The 26,134-nt window shown below is 41.6% G+C and overlaps 1 protein-coding gene across 1 annotated transcript in view; it reads left to right on the top strand.

Moving 5' to 3' along the window:
* Positions 1 to 20,778, top strand: part of ARHGEF38 (Rho guanine nucleotide exchange factor 38) — a gene marked incomplete at both ends in the record, with an annotated part of 37,920 nt that extends 17,142 nt beyond the window's left edge. The window contains 11 exons of the mRNA XM_081998958.1: positions 1,690 to 1,837; positions 4,815 to 4,832; positions 9,569 to 9,768; positions 10,287 to 10,420; positions 12,109 to 12,213; positions 13,366 to 13,488; positions 15,875 to 16,216; positions 17,829 to 17,969; positions 19,179 to 19,377; positions 19,559 to 19,815; positions 20,593 to 20,778. Coding sequence (XP_081855084.1) covers positions 1,690 to 1,837; positions 4,815 to 4,832; positions 9,569 to 9,768; positions 10,287 to 10,420; positions 12,109 to 12,213; positions 13,366 to 13,488; positions 15,875 to 16,216; positions 17,829 to 17,969; positions 19,179 to 19,377; positions 19,559 to 19,815; positions 20,593 to 20,778 — 1,853 coding nt within the window. The remainder of the gene's footprint in view (positions 1 to 1,689; positions 1,838 to 4,814; positions 4,833 to 9,568; positions 9,769 to 10,286; positions 10,421 to 12,108; positions 12,214 to 13,365; positions 13,489 to 15,874; positions 16,217 to 17,828; positions 17,970 to 19,178; positions 19,378 to 19,558; positions 19,816 to 20,592) is intronic.
* Positions 20,779 to 26,134: the final 5,356 nt, after the last annotated feature.

Below are 26,134 nucleotides of genomic sequence, written 5' to 3'. Positions count from 1 at the left end.
TGTAAGTCTGTAGCTTGCATTTTTGCTATTGAAAACATAACCTCACTTGAGGGCTTAGCATAGTACGGGCTGTGCTAAGCACTTGGAGCTCCACTTAAAGTTAGTGAAAACTGTGAGAGCTCAGCATCTCTGAGAATCAGGTGCCAAGGGAGCAGGAACAAGAGAAAGCTTATTAAGGTTTCCCCTTACACCGTTGGCTAATAAAGGCCTGTATGGAGAGTTCATGGGAAAGTCAGGATGCAATGTGTGTTGGTAGCCATCAGCATTAAGCACAAGACAGAGAAGTCAGACAGCTAAAGAGCATTTAACTATAGGATGCTGGTGCTTTTCTGACTGTGGCCTTACAGTAACAAAAGCAAATTCGTGTGGTCTTAGCTCTGTCATTATTGTTCCCTTATTCGCACCTTGAAACCAACATGCATTAGACAGCCCAGTTAACCTTTGCTGCCAGGGGAAAAAATCCAGAGCTGTGTTACTGTGGTAACTGAATCATTTTTCACTTTAAGACGGAGCAGTTCAATGCAATGTATTATGAAACAGCCCGCTCCGGTCAGGATGAAACATGCAGGATGCCTGACAGCTTGGCGCTCGCTCTGTGAATGAATAGAGAGCTCCCAATTAATGTGGTGTTCGGCTTTTAACTTTAATAATCATTGCTATAACTCAACAGAAACGTTTATCAAACATCGGACTGGTTGCCACATACATGCAATTTTCAGTAAACGCCCAAGACAGGAGTTTTCACCCCTGCTGCTGTTTATTACACGCATTTCCAAGGATGCTGATCAGGGCGCTGCTACATGAGGGTGTAAGAACCGGATGAATATCTCAGCAGAAGAGATGCAGCATGCCTTCTCCGCTCAGCTAGTATTTCTTACGTACACAGAAACCAACGCAGGTCTCTTAGGCTGAGAGAACTAGGCAGCAGAATTAAATGGGAAATGGGTGCAGGACTACTTTAGTGCCTCTCAAATTCCCAACTGTTCTTTGGGGGGAAAATGGTGGTGTAGAAGACTGGAAATGGAAGTGTTTTCCCCTTTCAGTTGTATGTAAACCTAAATACCATACAAAAATGTCTGCAATCCACAGTGGTTTTATTTAATTAAGGGACGACTAGAGGTTGTTCCTCTGTCACTTGAAGAAAAATCTCTATTCTAGGCCATAACAATTGCCATTTCAGCATTCTGCAAAACAGATAAAAGTGAAACAGCTAATGGGAGATGGAGTCATTATTCCTGTTCTAACCCATTTAAGTTCATATTCAGTTGAAAAAAAAAAGTCAAAAGGAAAATTAACAGGCTTACATTCATCCCTCCTGCCAGCCCATAACACAAAAATCATCTCCCCTTAACAGTTAAGCTCTCTTGTGTGGTTTCCACTGAAGGGGCATTAAGCTGGGGCAGAGAATTAGGGAGTTGTGTATGAAGGGGTGCGGGGTGTAGAGATTTCATGCATTTTCCTGAGGGAATTTTTGTGCATTAACACTGATATAATGGTGCCTGGCTATGACAAAGATGAGCAGCTGAGAAATACACGTAATAAATAATGCACATAAACATGCAAGATCATTTCTAAGGGAAGTAAAGTGGGAGCCAGCCTTTTTAGCTCACGGCTAATGTGGTGGAATAATAAAACTCCTTCTGAGATGCTGTTGTCTGGCTTGACACGCTTTGTTTTCCTCCTTAACAGGGGAAGTGTTCTTGCAGATTAAAGGCCCATTAGAAGACACATATAAAATCTACTGCTATCGCCACGATGATGCACACACCATGCTGGAATCCTATGAAAAGGATGAAGAACTGAAGCAGCATTTAAGACACTGTGTACAGTCCTTAAGGTAAGATCTTTTCAAATGATGATTTCCGTCCATAGTCAGTTGCCTGGCAGGGAACATTTTAAATGGATGTAGATGAAAGGTCCCCTGTAAATCTGGAGTTTTATGAGGCTTGCTGGGAGCTCTGGCTTATGCTGCTTTCATGAAAAGATGACAAGCCAGGGGCCATGATTAGATTTCTTTCTCTAGAAGATGGCCAAAAATAGCACAAGAAAGGTTGCTCTTCCTTTAGCTTCAGTGCCCCATACTGGCAAAAAAATGCTGCATCATATCATGGGCTATTGGGAACACCTTGCCCAGCTCCTAAGAAACATGCTGCCCCCGTCTTCAGCAATTCTATTGCTTGAATTAAAATAGCCTGTAACGGCACTATTCACATGCACTGGTGTTTCTGGGCCCCTGTTGCAAGGTGCAATGTGGTGCTGGACCTCTCATGATGGGGTGACTTGAGAGCGGTCAGCATTGCAGCAAGCTGCAAGGTCCCACCAGTGGAAGGTACTTTATGCCATCGCCTCTAGCACCAGCCCCTCGGGGAAATGTGTCGAGAGCTGGGGATGCCGCAGAATAATGGATCCGTCTTTCCTCCAGCATGGCTTCCTCCTGCAGCCGGTCGCAGGAACCAGCTTATCCACTCCATGGAGAGTGCTTCTTTTCCCACTCATGAATCCCCTTGCCCCCTCACTTTCACCAAAGCGTCGTACGGAGCTGTCAGGAGGGAACGCACCACAGTCTTTCAGATCAGAGGTCTAGCTCCAGCTCCAGGAAAGGCCCATGATACATGCGTGTAGGAGAGATGTAAAGCTATCATGAATAATGACATGTACGTCAGCAACAGATATTTCAACCACGCCCCTGTGAGCGATCGACCTGCAGAGGTGCGTTAAGACTTAGGAGATGGGAAGTGAAATCTGGAAAGAGTGGTGGAGGAAAATATTAACAACATTAAAAAAGAAATGTTCACTTTGAAGACAGGTTATGCTGAAAATAAGGCTTATTTTGTGCAACATGTCTAGATATTAAATACATAACAAAGTACAACTGCAGGATACTTAGGCTTTAACTACCCTGGAAGTTGAAAGAAACAGATTTTCATATAAACTCAGGCTTTCAGGCTAACGGATGGCCAGGTATCTCCCCTAAGGGGGTGTTTTAGTTGCTGATGCCTACAATATGCTTTTCCGGCTAATCAAGAGAGGCCGCTACTGTCACTCACTCATCCCTGCTGCTGAGGCAAGGGGACATGGAAGGAAATAAAGATAAAAGATAGCATCCATGTTCATGCTAGGGTGGATGCTGCCACTTGAATTCCAGAACCAGCAAGAGGCGCTCCTGTTCCAACACCACAGCTGGGATTTCTGAAGAGAAAGGATATTGGTGCTAGGCCATTGTAGCCTTTGCTAGGAGGAAGTGACAAAGCCTTCCTCACAAGGAAACCTTGTTTTGTCTTGTTCTTTCCTGATTAGCCATTAAACAGGAACCAACGAAAAAAGCACCGGTGCATGTATGCTATGTTGTGTTTTTTCCCAGTGCCTAAAGATCGCAGCCAATTCAAATATTAAGACCTGAAAGTGTGCACTCAAACGCAGACCTGTGGTCACCTAAACCTGTTACTACTGATTGGAGAACACTTGCCCTAGGAAGAAAATTATGCAGCATTTTTACCAAATAAGTTATAGGCCGTTTTCCAATGTGAGACATAATAAATGGGGCTGGTGATGACTATTCTTGAAAAATGTTTACTTCTTAAATAATTATTTTTGTCCTTGGAAAGAATATTGCTTCATAGCTTTAAATTTAAAATGGGCTAATGTTACTAGGGGCTTCTGTTCCTCAGCTGAGTAGTATCTGCCATGTGAAAAACAACTTCTGTATCAGGAGCAATTTGAGAGTGGCACTCTGCACATCTGTACAGACAAATCAGATTTAATTAGCCGTGCTGAGATTCCTATTCCTCCTGTTGACTGAAGAGGAGAAATTCCATCCCAAAATATAGGTGTCTGCCTTGGAGACATGTGCAAATCCAAATTCAGTAGAGTCCCGTGTTTCAGCAGCGATTATGCAAACCGGGGGTGGTGTTTGCTAGCTTAGCCAAAGAAACGCAGCTGGTAAAAATGAAAGGACGCTGGCAACTACCTGCTCTGCTTTCAGCCTGAAGTCGCTTGGGGCACAGGGACGTCATAAGCACGCAAAGTGCTGACAGTGCAGAAGCAATGAAAGCACCAGCTTCCAGGTGCTCAGTTAGGCACCGGCAGGCAAGGAGATGAGAGTGCAGGCAGTCAAAAAGCAGTGGCTGATGACGTGATGTCAGGAAAGCCTAACGCAGAGATGGAGCCACACTTTGGTTCCCTGGCATTTGAGCGAGTTCATACCATAAGGAAAATATTCTATGTGCATGTTTGCATGTTTCCAAACTACAATTGTACGTCCCTGCTGCTTTCAGTATATGTATCAACACCATCCTACTCTGAAGAGTAGGAGGTTTCAGTTGATGTGTAGCCTACAAAAAACTTAACAGCTTCATTGATTCTAGATTCTAAAAGGCTGAAATGAAATTTCTCATTTAGAAATACATTTCTATTTAAAGAGAGTAGGTGTGAATATATGTAAAGTGTAAGAATGACACATTTAATTTTACTTTTTGTATTAAGGACTTGATGTTACTTACTGTTGTTAGCACAGCGACACAAACTTCCTTCTCTAACAGTGTTAGGACAAGGCTGGGTCTTATAGCTAATGCCAGGTTTCTGACAATCCTTTCTCATTTGGGGCTGTCCTTTCAAAAAGATATAGGGCCAGATTCACTGGTACCCGCTGGCTGTTTTGTGTAGTTCTCCTGACACATGGCAGCCATAAACCTAAGTTAACTGGGCAGTTACTGCTGCTTTGTGTCACTGAAGTGTATCTGAGAATCTGGCCCCTGATCTGTATAAACCCTTTTAGGAGGAATCTAATATATGTTTTGTTTTCTTCTCTTTTGCAGAAAGATATATGAGGAAGAGTAAGTACTATACCTTTCTTACATGTAAAATAATCTTTAAAATATCTTTAATTTATTTTCAGTATGCTTAAAACTGTGCGTGTGGAAGTTTTAAGGGCACAAGCCTTTCGTGTCAATATAGCCTGTAGATTTTTCCAGGATGTACGTGATAAAGATGCTCAGTTTAATTTCCCTAAGTCTGTCTAGTTTTCTAATTACCACTGCACTAGCTTTGCAGTATCTTTCAAAACTCATGGTTTATGAAGCTACTTAATTTGCTTGCTAATTCATTTGGAGCGCTTTATTATCACCTCGCTGTCTTGTAAATGTGCTTAGAGAGCTCTGAGGTCCGCAAGAGTGGTTGTCAACAACATAGTATCAGTCTTTGAAATCCAGACACTCGGAAATCATTTTGCATAGGCCTCTGTAGACCTGCTACAATACAGGTTAGGTTCACAGGTAAAGCTATTGCTAAGGTGACAACCCGTTCGGAAGTCCACCTTAGGATCTTCCCTCTGACAGTGCCTGGAGGAACATCAGAAAAGAACAAGCTCGTTGCAACACGTTGCCAGAATACTCACCCAGCCACTGATAACTCGTGGTTAAAGGATTTCGGTGCCAAATGTGACGTCTTTGAAAAGCTATAAAGGAGAGTTTATCACAGCTGCAGTTTCTGGACGTCCAGCAGGTTGGGGTCATTGAAACGCAGCATCTCCTGAAGTTGCCTGCAGGCAGAGCTCAGAGGAGGGGTTAGCTGAACTAAAAAAAAATTATTACAACCCCAGACAGAAATGTTAAGAGAGAAAAGAGGATAAAGTATGGTCTATATTGGTAGGAGAGGAACACCTGTAAAGTCAGAGAATTTAATAAATTAAGTCAGTCAATCACACGCCATAAATAAGATCAGTGTAAAATACACTTTAAAGGATTTGCGTGTTGGAATTCTACAGTTGGGGTTTTCAAGCTTTAGTCTATGCTAGGAAATAGTTCTTCTGCATTTTGTTTTGATAAGGGACATTCTTGTATCCTCCTGTCTCCCAAGGAGCGGGGCTCCAAGAGGAACAAAATATCCAGAGTCACAGTAAGGTCATGTGAGACAGCAACGCATCTAGAAATAGCGCAAGACTGGCTGCTCTGCCTTGCGTAACTCTATCAGAAAGGAATGCCTAGTTTTCTTCTTCAAACAGTTTCCAGTGGAGTGTAGGACACAACTCGCTTTCTAAGTTTACACTGGCTCATATAAAGCTGTGCAGAATGCAACGAGCCAGGTTTAGCTGCGGGACCCACCCTGAGCTCGGCTACCTCGCACGGTGTGGTGGCCTTTGCCTTCCCCGCTGGCCCGCAGGGCACTGAGACCTGCAGCCCTGCTTAGAGGTTGCAGAGTCTTAGCAGCCCTTGGGCAGGACTACGCCCAAAAATCTGATTAACGTTGAACTGGAAAATACAGCGTAACTCACCCCAAACGGTCTGCAATGTTGCAGCTCCCCGATTGCTTTTCATTCAAGCACGATCAAGAAAACAATTACATAAATACCAGACAGTGCTGCCCTTTGCCAGCAGCTCGATAGGTTAAACCCTGCTTGGCTTAACAAGTGTGCACCCTCAGTGAATTCCCTGGGTTTGCATGAGAGTCTTAACGGCACGGTGGATTATTTGCCCTGCATGTCTTGTACTAAAATGAACTCGCGCACAGTAAACCATGAAGCCCAAGGCTTTTAAGTCATGCTGCAGCCCGTGATGCACACACACCATTTCAAAGCTGCCATGCTGCGTGCGTGACGCCGGGCTCAGCCCAGCTGTACCGTACTGGCTGTCGTATTTGCCGCTGGACCTAGTTGCTGGGTAGTGAGAGCAAATGAAACTAAATCCTGAATCACCTGTCTTCGCAGAGCTCACCACCGTGTGTTTTTTAAACAGGCAGGAATCTTTCTGCGTTGGTGACTTTGTTTCGTTGGGAGGAAGGAGGAAGGGTGTGCTGTGGAGCTCGCTGCAGTTAAGCCAGCTGCATTTACTGCAGAGCTGCGGTAGTAATTTGCGATGAGCTTAGTACAGCTACGTATGACCTAGAATACTTGCTAAATTCACAATAACACGGGAGGGAAAGCCAAAGCGGCATCACAAATGAATTATCAACTTAATTTTCTGCACAACAGATGTCACAAGCCATTACTCGCCTGCTTCGGTCGCGTGGCAAGGCCACGTCCTGCCCTGCAGCCGGGTGCGTCCTAACCGGGCTCATTGCAAACGGGACTCATCCAGGGAGAGTGGCTATCGTCAGCTAATCTTGCTGGGGAGAATTAGATGAGTTGAACTTCATGGCATTTGGTGCCCCAGGGAGTCATTATCTTATAACAAACCTACTATCTCTCGAACCATATTGCAAGACTGTGTTATGCAGATACGCGAACAGAGGGCTGTTTATCACTTGGGCAGCTGTCCAAAGTGCAACTATATAAAGAGAAGACACTTGAAGATTTTTCCATTCATGAGGCAGCTTTTACAGATTTGCATTCATGGGGCTTTTCAGAGAAAACAATAACAATTTAAGATTTTTTTTTCATTATTGCTGCCAGAAGCTGAAAGAAGGGAAAATAGCGCGCTATATTTATTGTAGGATACAGGGGAAATGAGGGGGATTGAAACGATGAGAAGGTTTGGGCACATCAAGAAGCCTTAAAAGGCATCTACTGTTAATTTTTTTCTTGCAGAATTTTTTACAGATAATGCCTGTGTGAGAGAGATGGTTTAAATATGCAGATGTCTCTTCTCAAAGGCATTCAAATTGTTAGTTAATTAGTCAGCAGTAAGGACTGGCTGTTATACTTTTTATACGTACAAAAGTGGGAATGAAAGCTTTTTTTCCCCTCTTTTACTCTTCCTGCTGCACAAAACAATAGATGTCAGCCTGCAAAACCAAGTGGCTGTTCCCTGTTTTTTGTACTTTCCTTCTACATTGTGTTATTCCATCTTTCCATATGCAGAAATCCCTCCTCGCCTGGCATTAACTCTTGCGTAGTTAACGTCAGCCAACCTTCTCCCCTCCAAAGCAGCCTTTTTTGCCTGCTTGCATGCAAATGGGAAGCTTGCTGTGCTTTACGGCCCTTCAGCCTGTTACCAACAGCTCATGCTCAGGTTCAAAGGGGAGGTCTGTGAGTCACAGGTAGTTTGCACCAGCACTGATGCTGGAGTGTTGCCTGGTTTGCTCAGGAGCATGCTGCAAGGAGGAGACACAACGGATATGTCTGTCATAGAATCACAGAATCAAAGAACAGTTTGGGTTGGAAGGGACCTTTAAAGGTCATCTAGTCCAATGCCCCTGCCATAGGCAGGGTCTTTTACTAAATCAGGTTGCTCAAAGCCCGATCCAACCTGACGTTGAATACTTCCAGTGATGGGTCATCCACAACTTCTCTGGGCAACCTGTCTCAACGTCACCACCCTCGTCACAAAAGATTTCTTCCTTATATCCAATCTAAACCTACCCTCTTTCAGTTTAAAACCATTGCCCCTTCCCCTCGTCACTACAGTCTCTCCCTGTCTTTCTTACAAGCCTCCTCTGTATATTGAAAGGCCACCTGCTGCTGGAGCCTCAGAAACGGCTGGCCCTGGCCCTGGCGCTTGGCCACCTGGTGTTACCTACTCCAGGGAGACCCTATGTTTCTACCAGCCACATGGAAGTTAATGAAGGCACGTGTGGCTTGGTCCTGCCCTTTCCCTCTTGTCTCCCAGGCTGTTGTGACAGCCTGCAAACTGCACGGCGTCTCCCCTTCAAGCCTAGAGAGTGTGAGCAAAGGCTTTTGTCCAGAGTGGGGATGGAGCACGAATTCAGCCGGCTGGTCACTCCCTTGCGTGGGGGCCAGAGAACTTGGGTGGCCTTGATGGCCTGAGCCACAGGGGTGCCTGGGGAAGCTGCTGTGCTGCCCCTGCCAAGCCAGCGGGGACGGAGGCTGGAGCTGCAGAGCGTCCCTGTGCCCGTGCTGGAAGCTGTGACTTTCCTACCCTCATCCTTCTGCCACCCTAGGCAGCTGCCTGCTTCGCCTTTGCGTTAGGTGACTTCCAGCAGGTTGGATCAAGCCTGGGTGAACATCCTGTACGCTCAGCATTCCCCCAGACCAGAGCTGGTACCCGTTGGAAGCTCAGGCATAATTAGAAATAACCTATTGGCAGCCACAGGTAAAAGACAGTAAAGCTCAAGGGTCACTGTGGCAAGTTGAGAGATGTTGTGAGAAGGGATGCAGCCGTGAACGGGCATCTCGCAGCAGGGAGATGTTGCGATTTTAAGCCTGAGGGGCCAGAGCAGGACGCAATAGCCCCGCTCACATGTGTTTCTCAAACTTCCTGTTATTTGTTCTTCCACCTACGTCTCCCTTCCTGGGTGTTGTGGTGTGTAAGTTGTACCACAGGCATCCTCAGACTGAGGGGGACAGTTTCAGAGACAATGTCTAAGCAATAATCTGGTAGGATGCTGAAAATACAGAAAACTCAGACCCGGTGTGTATTTCTCATTGAGGGGGCGAGAGGAGGGTTTCGTTTGCAACGGCTCCCCTTCCCTGACAGATGTATCTTATTTTTTGACTTAAGTGGCAACTGCACTTCTAGGATTCAGTGCAAACCACTGCTCTGGTTTTGATATTTTCTATAGTTGAAAGCTCAACTGAAGGATATAAAAGGCAGCAGCTTCAATGACTAGACAGAAATAAGTTTTTGTCTTCAAGGAGTTTCTCCTTATGTGACAAATTTTTTTGTATAAATTATAGAGGAAAGCCTAATCTAACGGACATGGGATCCCTGATGATCAAACCAGTGCAACGGGTGATGAAATATCCCTTGTTACTCTGTGAACTCTTGAATTCAACTCCTGCTTGTCACCCTGACCACAAGGTGCTACAAGATGCCCTTTTTGCTATGAAAACCATTAATGTGAACATCAACGAACTTAAAAGGAGGAAAGATTTAGGTGAGAAAAAGGCACAGTAAGTTCTTCTGTCTCTGTAGGTTTGGGCTGGCAATTACAAGAGAGGTTTCAACTCCAGTCATATCACTGCAACAGTCTTGGCTGGTGCCACCCAAGTTGTGCAATATGCTTGGTTTCAAGAAGGTAACAGATGCCTTAATGTCACTTGTCTTCAGCCATCTATGTAATCTTACTGGTAACTCCAGAAATATGAAAGTGATGAAAGAATTCATGTTATATCCATGTTCATTGTCCATAATGCAATTGCAAACACTCATAATAATTAAGATGCAGTGATAACAATATTTCTTATAGACTTGCCATGTTGAAGGCCTTGAACTTCACCCTTCCCAAGGCTAGCGTTGATAACCGGGTTTTCATCATCTCAGGCATTTTTGCACAAGATTACAGCAAGTGACATCAAAGTGACTGCTCTCGAATGGTTTCATATTTGTGTGCCTGTCCCTGTGAAAAGCCCTGTGAATACAGATTATTAGTGTCATGAAATTCTCTGTCTGCAGTGCTGAAGTATAAGAGGAATGATGATGATGAAACCCTTAAAGAAAAGTTTTCCCGACTGAATATCCACTCCATTAGCAAGAAATCCAAGAGGGTCACCAGCCATCTGAAAATACTGACGGGGGGAGAACCTCAGGTACTTACTCATCCAGCTGCAGATTTGCATTGACATCTTCAGTTCTGCTTTTGCACTGGGCAGTTTTTAAAACCTGTTGGAAATGGAGTTTGTGGTGTTGCTTTTTTTCTGTATCATTTATAAAGTCATTTTCTGACTCTCATAGCAGACAGGAAAGATCTTTGTGATTGAAATAGAAAAAAGCATAATGTTTTCTCCACCTTTTCCTCTTTTATCTAAGAGTTTCTCAAACTTCTGATCTTCAGCAGAGAGGAAGTGACTGGTAGTTTTGTGAAACTCAGCCTGAGATCAGCGCTTTGTGGACAGACTGGCAATAGTCAGTGTCAGTGCTGAGAACGTGTTCAGTCCATCTTGCTCCCCATCATAACGTTCAGGTTCTGAACCCACCAAGGAAGACAAGCAGTACTTCTGATTAGGAGAGGCCATGGGCTTTGCCTCTACATGTGTAAGGACCCAGAACTGTCAAAACTACCAGAGGCAAAGAACCCTGTGATAAGTCCAGTGGGTGTTGGGTGGCCAAAAATAAAATGCTCCCTCATAATTTCGAGGGTGTAATTCAAAACCTAGCAGGATAAACATTTTCAGGAAAGCTTAAATCTAAATCTCAAAGAAAATCAATTACAACTGACCTTGAAAATGATATCCAATGCACCTCACTGCATGCGATGGCTGATTATACAAGGTCACTTGCCTTTCTAGATGTGACTTTACCAGATACATGCCTTTTTTCCTGTTTTGTTTTTCATCAGTGGTTTCCCCCTTTCTCTGACACAAAACTACCCACATTTATTTTTTCTGTTCATTTATTTGTACAGTGGAAATTTTTGCATTCAGAATGGGACACCAGCAAGGCTATAAAATCAGAGAAAAACGGGGAATTAAATTTGATTAAAAGGACATATGATTTTTCTTTTTTTCTCTTTAGAAGCTTCTAGTTTATGATTTTGTGTTTGTTTTTTTTTTTTTAATTAAGCTTAAAACATTTGAGAATCATTTTAGAATCAGGATACATCTGTTAAAGATTCAGCCCTCTCTTCCTGCTTAATTAGACTAAGAAAATTCCCAGTTCACACCTCTGAAACATGCTGTGACCCTTATAGCAAGACCACTGAAAACGAGACTTGAGATTTCTCAAATTCCTCCAGTAAAAGGTAGGCAGAAATAAAGGTATTTCTAGGGCTATTTCAGCTAGCATAAAAGAGTAGCGCAAGGCTCTTTCCAGCGGCTGAGGTTTCTAGCTGCGGAGCGGGCTTTGCTCTAGAGGTAACAGCCCCACCTACAGCCTGCCTGGAGGAAAATCTCCCCATCACCCCCAAATAAGTACCCAGGGAAGGAACGCCATGACGTAAAAATGTCTTTACATGTAATTTTCACCACCGTTTCCTCAAGTGGAGCAACAGTGTAGAGAAAATGAAGAGTTTTATCGGCACACGTAGGTGTGCTTGTAATAAAGTAACTCCCAACTTCCACAAGGGTTAAAAAATTAAATTCTCTGTCATGCTGCCCTGTGCCTTTGACTTTTCTCGGATTAAAACTGGAGCTTGGGAGAATTAGGAGCCAATCTGTTCTGTTTTCAAAGGGAGGAGTTCCGGGAAGGTTTGGGATTTTTCCAGCAGTGTTCTGGATGTTTCTTTCATTAGCCAGGCTCTTTTGGGCTGCCAAAATAACACTGCACACATGTATTTTAGGTAAAAGATCAAACTTTCAATACAGAAGAAAAGTTGTTTCGAAGTTTAGAGAAGACTGTGAAGTTCTGCGTGAAGAACATTTCACTCTCCTCGCAACATCTACAGGTGGGTACAGGCCTTTTTGAAATCTGTGGCCACAAACCATGTCCATAACCAGTTTAACACACGTTTCTTCCACCAGTTAGGCAACACCAAATTATTTATAAGCATTAAATAAATGAGCTGTGCTGGTGCTGTATTGCTGAGCCCATGGCAAGGAAGTTTTGAAGCCCACACTTCTGCATATTTCCCCTTACACAAGCAGGCTCTGTGGAGACCCATGGGTGCAGTGCAGAAAAGAAGGTGCTGCCTGGTGGCACAGTTACGACCTTCAATCACTGTGGGAAGCCGTCATATGGGTCATGCACATCTGCTGCAGTGGAGCACCAACTGAATCTCATCAAAAACGGAAGAACTGAGTTGCAGCCACATGAATTAAAATGCCCTAAAATAGATATTTTGGATGCGAGGACTCCTTCCTTTATCCTCTTGCTAGGTTGTGTTGAGGGCTAACGTTAGATGTACAGACTGCTGTAAATGTCTTTGCTTTAATCCCCGTCTCTGAAAATGTGGGTTGGCTTGTAACTTACCAACTTTTCCCTCTCATGGACAACTTGCCAACTTTGTAGATGACACGAGGCCCTTCCAAGTGTAAGTGTGTCCAAACCGGACACAGAGGTTGTTTGAGAGGTAAGTAAGATGAATAACCAGCTGGCCAGAGCTTATCGGAAACGCACCTCATTTGGTTCAGCAAACGGGGGAAGGCCAGTGAGCTCAGCCGACAAGGGTGGTTGCCTGGAATGGTGTTGACAGTTCCTTATCCAAACTCATGCACACTTCATTGAGATTAAAATTCAGAGTAAGTGAAATGCACCACTGCAGTCCTACTTTGTCCTCCGAAAAGAGGCCTTTGAGGGTGCATGGGTCTTGAGCTGGCTTCTTGCTGAGGAGTAGCTAACTTCCAGTGGGACATTCCTTAGGTTGGGGCATAATTTTTTCAGTTGAACATTAACAACTTGATCCTTAGATAGTTTACATTGAAAATAGACAAAACACAGGAAAATATTATTACAATCCCACAATAGCTGGAAACTGCAAAGGTGTTAGAGATGGAAAATATTTCTGATTCCATCAGTAGTATTGCAATATCTGCATGAGTGAGTGCAGTATATTAAACCAGACCGTAATACAGTTTCATCTTCCTACCACCTCATTTAGGATTCTATACATCTGGCTGCGCAGAATATAACTGGGCTTCAGGAAATCTTGCAAGACAAAGACGACAAAGTCAATGACTGCTTAAAAAAAAGGAACAACACTGCAAATCTTTGTGAAGACCTTGTAAGTTTACGCAACGTCCAGTGTTACACAGCTAACTGTAGGTGTGAGAAAACAGGTGTATGTGAAGAAGACTAAGCCAAAAAAGAGCACAAAACCTTAGGAATCCATTGGGCTAGATGAGTGGGGTTTTTGGTTGAGTTTCTGTAAGAAGTAAGATAAAATTCAGTGTAAGTGCGTGCACTGTGTTTTCCCTAGAATAGCTAAAGAAAACTTCTCAAGCTAAATTCCTTGGTTTAAACCAAAATCTTTGTGCTCAATTTGCATGTTTCAACTTGAGCTTCAGACAAAAGCAGCAGATCTTTGCTTTGCTACGTTTGTTACCAACACTTGCAGTTTTAGAATGACTTTTGTGATCTTTGTTGTACTCATGGACTGTTAGCTCCTGGAATCCTAGATCTATGAAAATCTCAGCTTTATTACCTTTTCGAGTAAGTTACTATCCTTCATCTAGGGAAACAATGAAGAATCTGAATATAGCCCATCGGAATTAAAAAGCAATTTAACAGAAAAAAGGTGGTAGTTTTTCAACTAGTCTCTTGCTTTCAGGGTCCACTAAGATAGACTAAAATGTCTCTTCAAAATGGGGCAGGCTGCTGCTTCTAACAGCTGCTCAAGCTGGAAAAATTCAGAGGTGGAGGTTTTCTTATACTTTCCTAGGTTTGTGTCGACTAAAATATAGCCATTCAATCCTTTCCAAAACACTGAGTCTGCTAAGAAACAGAGGGATCTTTGACAGACCACATCCTCCCAGTTAATGACAGGGAAGGAAGATGTTTTATTTCCTTTCCTTTGAAGTTCCCACATTTGAAAAGAATCTCAAAAATTAATCTCAATAATCAGAAAGATATTTGCAATGTCTTTACAATGAATGAATGCCTGAAGTGTAGCAGAGTACCCCTCTATCATTACAGTGGTGAGTGTGTCCAGTATGGAAGATGACCCCATATTCAGAATCATCAAAGAAAAGCAGAAGCAATTCCACAATAGATGAAACAGAAAACTTTTTTTTCAGGAAAATTTTTGACTCATGATCCAGCTATTCTGAAGTTCTATCTAATTAAAAAAAAACAAACAAACTTAATCTTACTTGTTTTAACTGTGGACATTGTTATTAACCATGCTAATTTCTACTTATTCTCTGTTTTTTTCTGTGTCTTGGATTTACAAGGTTACGAGAATTCTCCATCCTATGTATAAGGTTTTTTTTTAAAAAAAATTTTGTCCTGACTTTGCATGATGAATAGATGTTCTCACTGAACAACCCATAGTCTTCTTCACATATTTTCCTGAAAGAGTATTACCAATGGAGATCTCAGCAATGGGCTGAGGTTAATTTTTTTTTTTCCTTTGTGCATTTTTCAATAATGAATACCTTCCGTTTGCATTATATTCCAGGGAAAATTTTAGGGCAGAAATCCACAATAGCCTCTTCTTTTCCAGAAATCAGGTCCAGCAGTTTGGAAAAATTGTTTTCTTTAATGCATCAGAAATTGGTTCACTAAAACACAGCCCATTTTTTCATGTGGAAATAAAGTAGGAGCTATCTAGCCAGTGTACATCATCTTGGCCTTGGGAGAGCAATTCCGGTGCTAAAATGGATCTGTCCTCAACTGTGGTGTGTTACGAAGCGTAGAGGGACAGCTGCTCTTTTTATTCTCACATTCAACCCAATAACTTAATTCATATAGAACGTCCAAGAGCTTTAATATGATGATGAGTTTGACTCACTACAAGCCTGTGCTGTATTTGAACAAGTGACTTACAAAAATAAATTTTACTTCATGCAATATTAATCCCTTGAGACAATTAGAGACTAATGGAAAAGTCTGAGAAAGACTTTGGTTTTTTACCAGGTGTCTAATTTTGTTGATTACTAGAGATAAAACCAACAAGCATAACATAATTTAATCAAATCAAGTGATTGCTTGTGTTTGCTTAAACAGGAATTGAGTTACAGCTGTTTCCAGGAGGGAAAAAAAAAGAAAAATCTCTGATAGCATTCAAGACTGCAAGACTGCCACTTAACATGACCTCATTGCCTGTAGAGTGTACATTGGCATGGGCCTTCCAATTACAGAAATCCCAGTTTTATTGGACCACTTCACCGATCCTTGCCCAGTTTTTCGTCAGTGGTAACCACTACGGGCAGTTCTGCAAGCTGCATGCTCCAAGGAACCACTACCATCACTAGACACTTCAAGCTGCAAAACCGTTAGCTCTCCTTTGCCATGTTGGAAAGGAGATTCTAACTCATGCTAGACCCTGCTGGAAGCTGCCTCTGACAGCAATACTTTGTGAGGAGTAATTAACAGATTGCTTAATAGGCTGCCATCAGGCTTAACCTGTTACTGAGTCTGAAGAACTGTATGAATAAAGTAATCAGTAGGTCTGTTTTATACCTTTCCAGATGGCTCAGCTGGACAAGCTTGTTTTGACTCCTCTCTCAGCACTACAAGCCTTGTTCTCAGGCCCACAGAAGCTCATCCAGAAGCGCTATGACAAGTTGTTAGACTACAACAGCTACCTTCAGAGGTCAACAGGAGAAGAGCTGGACCTGGCAAAGAAAGACTACGAGGCTCTAAATGCACAGTTAGTGGAAGAACTTCAAGTGTTCAACACAGCAGGCAAAAAGATTGTGTTGAACTGCCTGCATTGCTTCATCGCTCTCCTCAGGAATATTATGTCGGCAGCACTTCAATCAAATTCTGCTGTGGTGGTGCCTGTTCCGGTAAGTACATTAGAAACTGGTGTAGCTCTGCCTTTATTCGTCTTTTTTCTTTCTGTTTGATTTGGCTAGATTTATGTAGGACACATTCCTACAAGCTAGACTGATTTTGTTGGTTCTGCTAAGCAGAGTCAGGTTTGGTTTTGGTTTTTTTCCCTGCAAGCTCAGCGAAGGTTAAGTTCTGAGCTTAAGTTTTGTCAGGCCTGGACTTTTCATCAAGAATGATCCTAATGCAGCTGCTGAAGCTGGTACAGTGACAGTAATGGTAAGAACATTACAGTAAGACAAAAAGCAGCATTTTAGTCTTTGTTTCTTAGTGTCTACCCTGAGTAACCCAGAAAACACAGGAAGAGAAATTCCAAGAAAGTATATGAACACTCCTGCTGCTGCTCGACCTGCAGAGTCACAGATGCCTGCAGAAAAGCAGCAGGTTAGGAGATCTGATGAAATAATTTCTATGAAAAGCAAGTTTCTTTTAAACCCAAATATGCTGCAGAAGCTCCTGCAGACATCTCTAGGCAGTAAGGAATAGCTTTGTCTACACTGGCATTTTTAGAAAGTTCAAATCATTTCACTTACATAGCCAAAAGTAGCAAAGATACTGGTCTGAGCTACACAGAAGGGCATCAGTCCCTCCAGCCCACTCTACTCTTCCTGGGCACTATGATCATTACCCGAAGACTGAAGTTGAGAAATTATTCTTAATTTGTGTTAAAATCCTACAGTGTTTCAGTTTTGTTGTACTTCTGCCTAGAGGACTTGAACCCCTTGAGAAGCTGCAACAATGCCTTCCACACATCCAAATCCACCCATCTGAACCAGAGCAAGACTCTAGACAGGAAACACATTGTAGTGAGGCAATTCTGGAGTATTCCTTTCCATCAAGGCTTGAACACAGCACTTTACAGTCAGAGGCAGCTGAAAAATTAAGAAAGCAAGGTCAGGATCAAAACATAGAGCTGTGCTATTTAATGAGAAAATGAAGGCTTTTCCCACATGAAGAAACTGCATCCCTGTAATTTGACCATCTTGTGTTTTGAAAGCTGTTGTATTGAGCATTGTTTTCTGTGAGGCTCTGCCTACAAAATTACCTTCTTTTTCTTTTTTCTGTTTACATCAGCAAATACATTTGGGGTTAGGCATAGACTAAAAGCACTTATCCAGTGCCACAGACAGAGCTTCAGCTTACCCAGCAATTTTTAACGTGGTGGCAGCACCCAGTTGCACACACACAGAGCTGTAGGGTAAACTTCTCCAAGCCTTACAACGCACTGGCCACTCTGATAGCTGGTGAGGTGCACATTTGCATCCGAAAGCAGGTGGCTCAGTAGCATAAATGCAAGGCTGTTCATCTTCATCACTGTTTAGAATATTTTTTTAATGATTTAACTCAAATCTGTGGTTTTTTAAAATATAATAGCAATCATTAGAAACTTTAAGCAAGGACCTTTCTTTTCTTTCCACCTTGTACCTAGCACACTACAGGCTCTGCAGAAAAAAGCAGTATCTTGTCAGACATCCTGACTCCTACCGTTCAGCCTATAAAACCCAATCTGCTCTCTCCAATCTCCTCACCATTTTGTTCCTGAGATCTAACCCAACTTTGTGTTTGCAGCTGTCTTCCTCAAGCATCTGTGAAGTGCAGAATCAGTTGATGGAGGAGGTTCACAAGCTGAATTTTGTAAAAGAAAACAGCAGTGCAAACTTTATTGAGAGAAAATTGAGCCTGGAAAAAAAGAAACCTGTCCCTTCTCCAGTGAGTATTGCACATCCGAATTGTGTATGAAGCATCCCCTTTTGATCGTTTTTGAAACAAATCCATTTTTATGCGACCTAGAGGTTTGGGCTTGGTCTCTTCACTGGGACTCTGAATCAGGTGGTTGGAATGAAGCTGTTCCATTGACCAGTAACTTCTGAAGATTTCTCCACTCTGTTTTCATGTCAGTGTCTTGAAAATCCACTTGAAATTCTCTGATTACCCTTAGGTCTGTAAGCACATGTTAAGTATACGGTTGCATATGTAAACTTTGCTTACTTTTTTTATTAAATATTCTTACAGTTCATCTTAGTCTTCTAATTCAGAAGACTAAGACCAGGCTAATTTTTTCCCTCATCCTCAGCTGTGGTTATGTGTACTGGTGTCTCCACACATATGTACACACATACACCCTCATAGCAGAAGATTCAGAAAATCCACCAGGAAATCTGTGTCCCCCTGGTTGCCAATCTTATCAGACATTTCCAGTGCTTTTAGGAGTCTAGTTTACAGTAAGATAAAAGCTCAAGTACAGATTTACAGGAGAGGCAGAAGATTCCTTTTAGCATCGGTAAGGCACGTGTGCTCTTGTTTCTGTGGTATGTTAACATCACACTGATGTGCAGCACCTCACTCCCTGCCCTCTAACCAAACTCTGAGTGAATATACTTCCAGCAGTTAATAGCACCTTGCCCTTATTTAGCGAGGTAATTTCACACAAAAAGCAGACCATTTGGGTTCCGTGGATTTTTTTTTTTTTTTTTTTTTGGCCTAATGCCTTATCACGCAAGTTGTTATGTGACCGCAGCACACCTCAGCTGATTTTTGGATTATACTTTTTTTGTGGTATTACATAGGAATTCAAAGATTATTGCTACGGAAAAAACAATTAGGCAAGTGACAGTTCACATATAGAACACCAGCTCTTTGAAAGCAGAGTACAGACTAAGGGGTGTTTAATTAGTGAAATTCCTACATTTCTTCAAAATCTGCCCTTTATTGCTCATCTATTAATACAGCAGTTGGACAGGTCGTTGCTGCATATGCAGAGGAGATTTGGTTACATATAGCTCCGTAAGTAACTCCTTGTTCTGTGTGTAAAATGTAGGGTCAGTTGCCACATGCGGCATGCACTGGGTTTTATGCATCCACGTTGCTCTAGAAATGGCCTCAGCATTATTCCCAGTGAATCATTTTTTTGCTTTTCAGCTCGAAACCCCACGTCAAACAGAAGGCCACAGGTCCAAGCTGTTGTCTATGTATGGCACAGAATTTCTATACCAAGCTAAGCGCAAGTGCAATGCCACGCAGGAATTTGATATTGATTTACATGAAGGAGAACTGGTGGCGGTCGTGGAGCAAAAGGACCCCTATGGAAGTACAAGCAGATGGCTTGTTGACACAGGAAGTGAGTTCTCTGCACAAACATCCCAATAACAGCTTCCCTTTTGGGTATTGATTTCTTTTCATTCTGGCCCCATCTGTTTGCCTCTGTCGTACTGACAGCTGCACAAAATGGTTGGTTTTGAAATGGTTTTAGCAGTATTTTGCTGTTTGTTTATTTTCTTTCTTTTTATTCTGGTGTCCAGTCCTTAAAGGGTATGTGTATTCCTCCTTCCTGAGGCCTTACAATCCAGCCAAAGCACAGAAAGACGTAGCAGAAAACAGCTTCGGTGATGATGACTTTGATAATATCAGCCTCTTTGTCTCTTCACGGCCCTCTGACAGCAGTGCAAGAAGCCCAGGGCACAAGACGACTGACAGCAGCTTATCTCTGAACTTCTGCAAAAATCCCACAATTAATGGCACGGGGACTGATGCTTTGCAGGATATGGATGATCAGCATGTAAGTATGAGACACACTGTGCCTGTATTCTTGTTTTTCCTATTTCAAATCTGGAATTATACTGCTTGTAATTTAAATGGTTTCCTTTTACACTGGGAAAGACTGACACTAATCTGTCAGTATGACATGGGAATGTGTTATCCTCTGTTCTTTGCCTTTCTTCAATAGCTATGAGGTAGGAAAAGATAATCAGTTAAACAGTGAATCACAGTCCTGTCTCACAGAAAACACACCGTTGCATTACTCCACCCCACGTACAATGCCTCAAGGTTCTCCTGTGGAGCAGGAACCTGCAAAATAGCACAGTTCGGGGGATTTTTCCACTTAGCTGTTGACAAGAAAGCCGTGGCAATGCTGATCAGCACAGCACAGAAGTGACCCATGTGCCACATTTGAGCACAGGAGCTTTAGGAAAGGCGATTCTCCCTGAGGAAACCTTGCTAGAAAATTCTCTGTCCAGTCCAAGGCCGCTTGGTGTGACAGAAACAGACACTTGGTGTGAGCCGAAAACCTTACTAGTGTAGTAAGGTGATGAGATCTTGGAGCTTGGTTTGTTCCTCCCATGCAGAATTGCCCAGATCCTTTAATTTTACTTTTTATGTTGGCCCTGTTCATTGTAGTCTGTCTAGCAATTACAGAGCATGTAGTTGCGTACCAGTTTGTGTAAGGTGTTACACATTTTCTGTATACAGAATTCATACTAATACACAATGACAGGGTAAGACGTGGCTGCATTTCTGAATTCAGATTTTGGTTTTTGTGGCTTTCCTTTTTCAGACCTTCTATGCTGTTTATGCATTTCAAGCAAGAAATGATCAGGAACTCAGTCTTCAGGAGCACCAGAAGGTTAGGATACTTCGGTTTTCTGACCTGAGTGGCAATAAAGAATGGTGGCTAGCAGAAGCAAAAGGTCAGAAAGGATATGTACCATCTAATTATCTCGGGAAGATGACATACGCTTAGGAATAGAAAGGCCCATTGAGCCAGTTTCTCTGAAGTAGACAGAATAATCATCTATTATGGTTTGCAGCAGACAAGGCAAACTCGTGAGTGATTGACAGAAGCCACGGTATCTGGTACAGCACACAAATGATATTGAGAACCTCCATCCTCCAAAAGCCATCACCTTATCAAGACCTGAGGGAAGAAACATTTAACAGGAAGACTGATTCTGATTAACATCCTGAAGAGCTTGCTTTTCTATTGCCCCATAATTTTCTTTTGTCAAAGCATCCTATGTCAAAAGTCAACCTACAAGTACAAATCACAGCTAAAATTATGTTTTTCTTCCATGATATTTAGCAAATAATATTCAAGATGAAGAGAATTAGCTTGAAAAAGGACAAATTCAGTCTTCAGGGATGCTGTAGTTCAGGCTAATTTGCTCCCGAACCACTACCTCAATGAACACAGACACATCTTGAGCTTTTTCGTTGTCTGTTTTTGTCCTCAGCCATATTGTAATGAACCTTCTTCTCTGTGGAGATTAGTGGAGTGGGGAAAAAAAAAAGGGTTTAATTTTTGTAGGAAACATTTCAACTTAAAACATATCAACTGTGGTGGTAGCAGTGGCTGGTCCAAAGGAAGAAGGTATGTTTAGTTAAATATGGAAATGGGGGGAGGGAAAGAGGGGGCACAAGAAACAGGTACTGTGAAATAAAGAAGTTACAATTTTCAAAAGAATTACACAACTACTTCATAAGGTAGAAAACTGTAGCAATGTGAAAGTGCCCCAGGTTTGAAATTCCACATATGTCTCCACACTAACTGCTTTATAGTGCAAGATATGTGTAGTGAAACAAAGCCTGTGTTATTAGACTGGGGAAATCTATTAAGATTTAAAAAAAATAAAAGTCAAGCAATGCTTTTCAATGAATATTTACTGCCTATCTGACTCCTTAAGTCAGATACAGGGATCATAATGTCTAGTGAATAAACCAGGACTTAAGATACATCAACATTTTTCTTTCAGGAAAAAAAAATCATTCTCAAAGTGTCTGATGTTAGATTGAACAGTGAAGAATATATCGACGAGCTGATTCACTGTTTGCAGAATTCAGAATCAAAAGCCCTGCATTTTGCTAAAGTATCTTCAAAGTTGAGGCTATTTTAACAAGAAGTTCATATAGTTCACATTGCATCCTCAATCAGCATACAAGATAAAAAGTCCCAAGGAAGGATCTGAATGTCAAATAGTACTTCTTTAGGTTCACTGACTACAGCGATCCTGAGGTCAGGCTGGTGCCCTACACTTGCACTAGTGTGCAAGTCAACATCTCGTTGCTATTACCATTGATAACTGAGTGCTCGTCACAATTTATTTCAATACAGCAATGCCTAGGCCCTCTAGTGAGAAGTGAGGACCTTCTTGTGCCAAGCATTGCAAAAAGGAATCAAAAAAGTGACTATGCCTGCAGGAGGCAGTGTAATTGAAGGTAAACTGCCAGGTATTTTCTGTTTTGTTGCATAATTGCTTATTACTGACTGACCATTAAAATGACAACACTATTAAAATTAAGGGGGGGGGTGTTGCTGATCAAGGGTATACAGAAATTGTGCTGAAGCTTTTGGGGAAGTTTCTAGTTCCTATAGTTGAAGTGTGGGGTATGAAGATGAACTGACTCAAAACCCTTGCTTGAGACATAATAGGAAATAACCTGTCAGCAAAGAAAGGATGAGAAAAGTTAGGGCAGTCGATCCAAACAATAGTTTTTGCTACACTAATGAGCCTAGTTTCATTTTCTTTAGTGTCCCAAATTTTCATATTATTTTCCTAAAATGATAAAGAAAGTTCTCAGTCTTGCTTGGAAGATGAATGCAATGGATCACAGAGATGAGAATCTGAAATTGTGCTGGATTAAATCATATGATAGAGAAACTTTCTGAGTTCTCCGAGATGGACATCCAGAAACTGGTATGTGAAACTCTGTGACCTACTGCAATCCAATGAGCACTAATAGATACTGCATTATTTTGCCTGACTGTACATCACCTCATGCACTTAAATCTTGCTGTTTCCACAGCAAGCTAAAAAGGTTCTCGTTCATTTTATTAACGGATGTAGCTGTTTTTATGGAAAACTTTGCCTTTAGTTAAATGAAGAAAATAGAGCTTTGGAGAGGGAGTATCAGCTTGGAAGATGGACTGACTCTCCCCTACTAAGCTTGCGCTGCTTTAGTTTTTGTATTTTAAGGTTATGGGAAGGATGCACACAAGAAGTTTATCGGTATGTCTTATGATATTTGGAGATGATTTTTAGAAATGACTGAGTTGTACTTAATAGGCTCAATGCAGTCGCATAAGCACAATGATGAAGTTTGGTATTTCAGACAGTGAAATTAATTAAGGGCAAGAGTCAGCAAAAAAAGAGATTTCTGAAGTCTTAGTTCTGAGAACTCAGCTTGAGTCATAGGGAGAACTCTGATTTTGAGTGTTAGGTACGTTCCCCATGAAAAATCAGACTCTGTGAAGGTGTCTCAAAGAGTACTCAAATGCTGCTCTCCAAAATATTCGCTAGGTATCCTGAAGTAACAAGGAATGAAGGATGAAATATACTGGAGCTGGCCACCTAATTTCATTGAATTTTGGTGGGACTTGGGCCATATGAAATCCCAGTGTATGCTTAGAACCCATAATAATTTTTAATATTGTGGGATAATTCTATGACTTTATAATCCCTTGTAACTTGGGATCCAGAAAAAGTACTTTATTAGGTACCCAAGTGGATTGGGTTACTTCATTTCAGTATTGGTTTTACTTCATTATCATTTGATACTAGATATATTGCAAACTACAATTGCAAAAAATTAGAGATGCTCTTTGAATCTAAAGCCTTCCTACATTAAGGAGACTTACAACAGTTCATATTAGACTTGCTCAGGACACATTTTTGTTAAGATAGTGCTTTAAATACTAGAAACTGAGCTATGTTAAGGTTCTAGAAATTCCTAAGAACATGCAATGTTTTTGCAGCTCTTTCCTTAATGCAGAGAAGGTTACAATATTCTAAGAGTTTTCTTATTCTGATTAATGACAAAACTGATTTATTTTGATTGAAGCAGGGACAGGCTGCAGTTTAATGGACCAATGTTGCATTTATTCAAATGTGCATTTTACTTACTTGAACTGTTGTGACAATAAGCATGTACAAATACTTCCAAGATTGGGTCCACTCAAACTGAAGTGTCTCTCCATGCAGGGAATATTTTTAAGTGTTGCCATTGATAACCTGGAATCCAGAAAATGTCCAAGCCAATGAACAGCACAGAGTCTCTGGCTCTGACCTCTGGCACCTGTGTGCTTCACCGTCTTCCCTCTGCTTGGATGGTGCTCGTGAACCTTTAAGTAAGGGTTCGCCTTTTCAATGCAAACACAGATTGAAGAAATATTCCTTCTGACTTTTCACCTTAGGAAGCTTCACTGAGTAATTACCTCCTTCAAACACTAAAGTATACGTTTGCTGTCATTTTAAGAGAGCTTGTAAAAAAACATGAAGCAGTCCTGACGCCTGCAATAGGAAACACAGCCATGACAATCCTTGTGCCTGTGTATCTACTACTGATAATTCCTCTTACAATATTGTTTGTTCAAAGATGGTGAAAAAATCTACTTTTGAATTATTGTGATAATAAAAATCTATTTTTGTAAAAGTTTGTTTCTTTTTTTTAAACAAGACTTTTTCCAGAAGCAAAAGAGCTTTATATGCTATACAAGAGCTGCCTTCTACTGTGAACTATAAAAAGCATCAGTGCAAAATTAGCAGAGCAGAAGAAATAGTTGCCTCAGATAAAATGCTGCATTTCTAGTATGCATCCTAGCGTATCTATCAATCAGAACGCGTCAAACTATCAAAATACCAAGCAAGTTTCAAAATACACTTCAAGATTTCAAATGTCAGCTTAGTTCTGTTCTTTTCTAGCTGCTCCTGAGGTAGTGACCATTGTTTACTGCTGTGTCCAGCCAGAGGTCTGTCACGAGTTGTAATAGATAAAAGCTTGTGTTACTAAAATAAATAACAGAACTTTGTGTTAGATCTTTCCTCTTAGATCCAGGTATTACTGGTATCCCCTAGTCCAGCCAGAAGGAGCACTCATGGAACCAGAGTAACCTATCATTTCACATTACTAAGGGTATCAGAATTCAGGCATCTATGAAAAAACATCATAATTTAGTGGAAGTAAAGTACTACCATACCAATTTATAAAATGGATAAGGAAAGTCAAGTAGCTATTTTTATGGTAAATCACAGAGCAATTTGGTTTTGGGGCAGAAAAAAAAATCACAGGACTATTTTCCAGGTATTTTTTCTAAATATGAGGTATGCTTCTCAAAATTCAGAAGGGCCTTCCTTCTTCCTGCCCTACACTAGATTCCGCAACGTGACGTGCAAATTCAGTCAAACCATCCTGTAGAACAGACTCCTTTCCTGAAAATACAGTGGTTAATTCCATCCTAACTATAACTTCAAAGCAGAAAGCAACTGTTCCCTTCCACCTACTATGTTTTTCAGCGGTGCCTATCTTACATATTCAAGCTAAACACTTGATTTAAAAGACCAGGTCTATGCTATAAATCCTTCCTGATATAGTACTTCAAAGAATCGCAATCCTAACTGACATTTTTATTACCAACAGAAGCAGACTTTGTATTTCATTTAGGAAGCTGGGAAAGTTACAGTGGAAGAAAGTCTTTTGCCAATACAAATTGCAGCTCTATTGTAGATTTTGCTCATACAGTGATATCGGCAAGTCCAGGTAGTCTTGGCCTTATTAGAGGGAAAAGACAGGCATGCATAAAAGGTATAGCGTTAAGTTACTTTATTCTAAATGAGTAGGATATAACCTACAGTCAACCCCTGCCAGAGTTACAGATGTAAAAACATCAGGATATGCTTGAATCAGTTCTCGAAGGTATTTTAAATGCCACAGCTACCACAATTTAGAAAAAAAGATCAGTTTTTTCTGCCTTTGATCACTCCATACATGGTACCTAAAGTAATCCGTGCAGTTCAGATGTAAGCTCCTGAACTCTCACAAGCAAAACTGTATGTATATTCAGAGGCAAGACAGAGGCAGCTAGCACCTTGAACCTTCTTGTGGGAGCAGGTTTTACTACTAAAGTGAACACTTTACATAGGAGCACTCCAGCCACTAAAAGAATCTATCTTCAAACTCTATAGTGTAGGCAACATTCTTCTGATGAACATTCAGGAAGAAAATATGCCTTCTTTGTTAATGGAAACTGCTTCAGTGTCTTTTCCTACTATACCACCATTAAAACCCTTTTGTGCTAGAGCAGAAGAAAGATGGGCTGATTAAAA

This window comes from Phaethon aethereus, assembly GCF_964289735.1.
Source record: "Phaethon aethereus genome assembly, chromosome: 4".
Lineage (NCBI taxonomy): Eukaryota > Metazoa > Chordata > Aves > Phaethontiformes > Phaethontidae > Phaethon > Phaethon aethereus.
The sequence above is the reverse complement of the archived record's forward strand: the minus strand, read 5'-3'. Positions and strand labels throughout refer to the sequence as shown.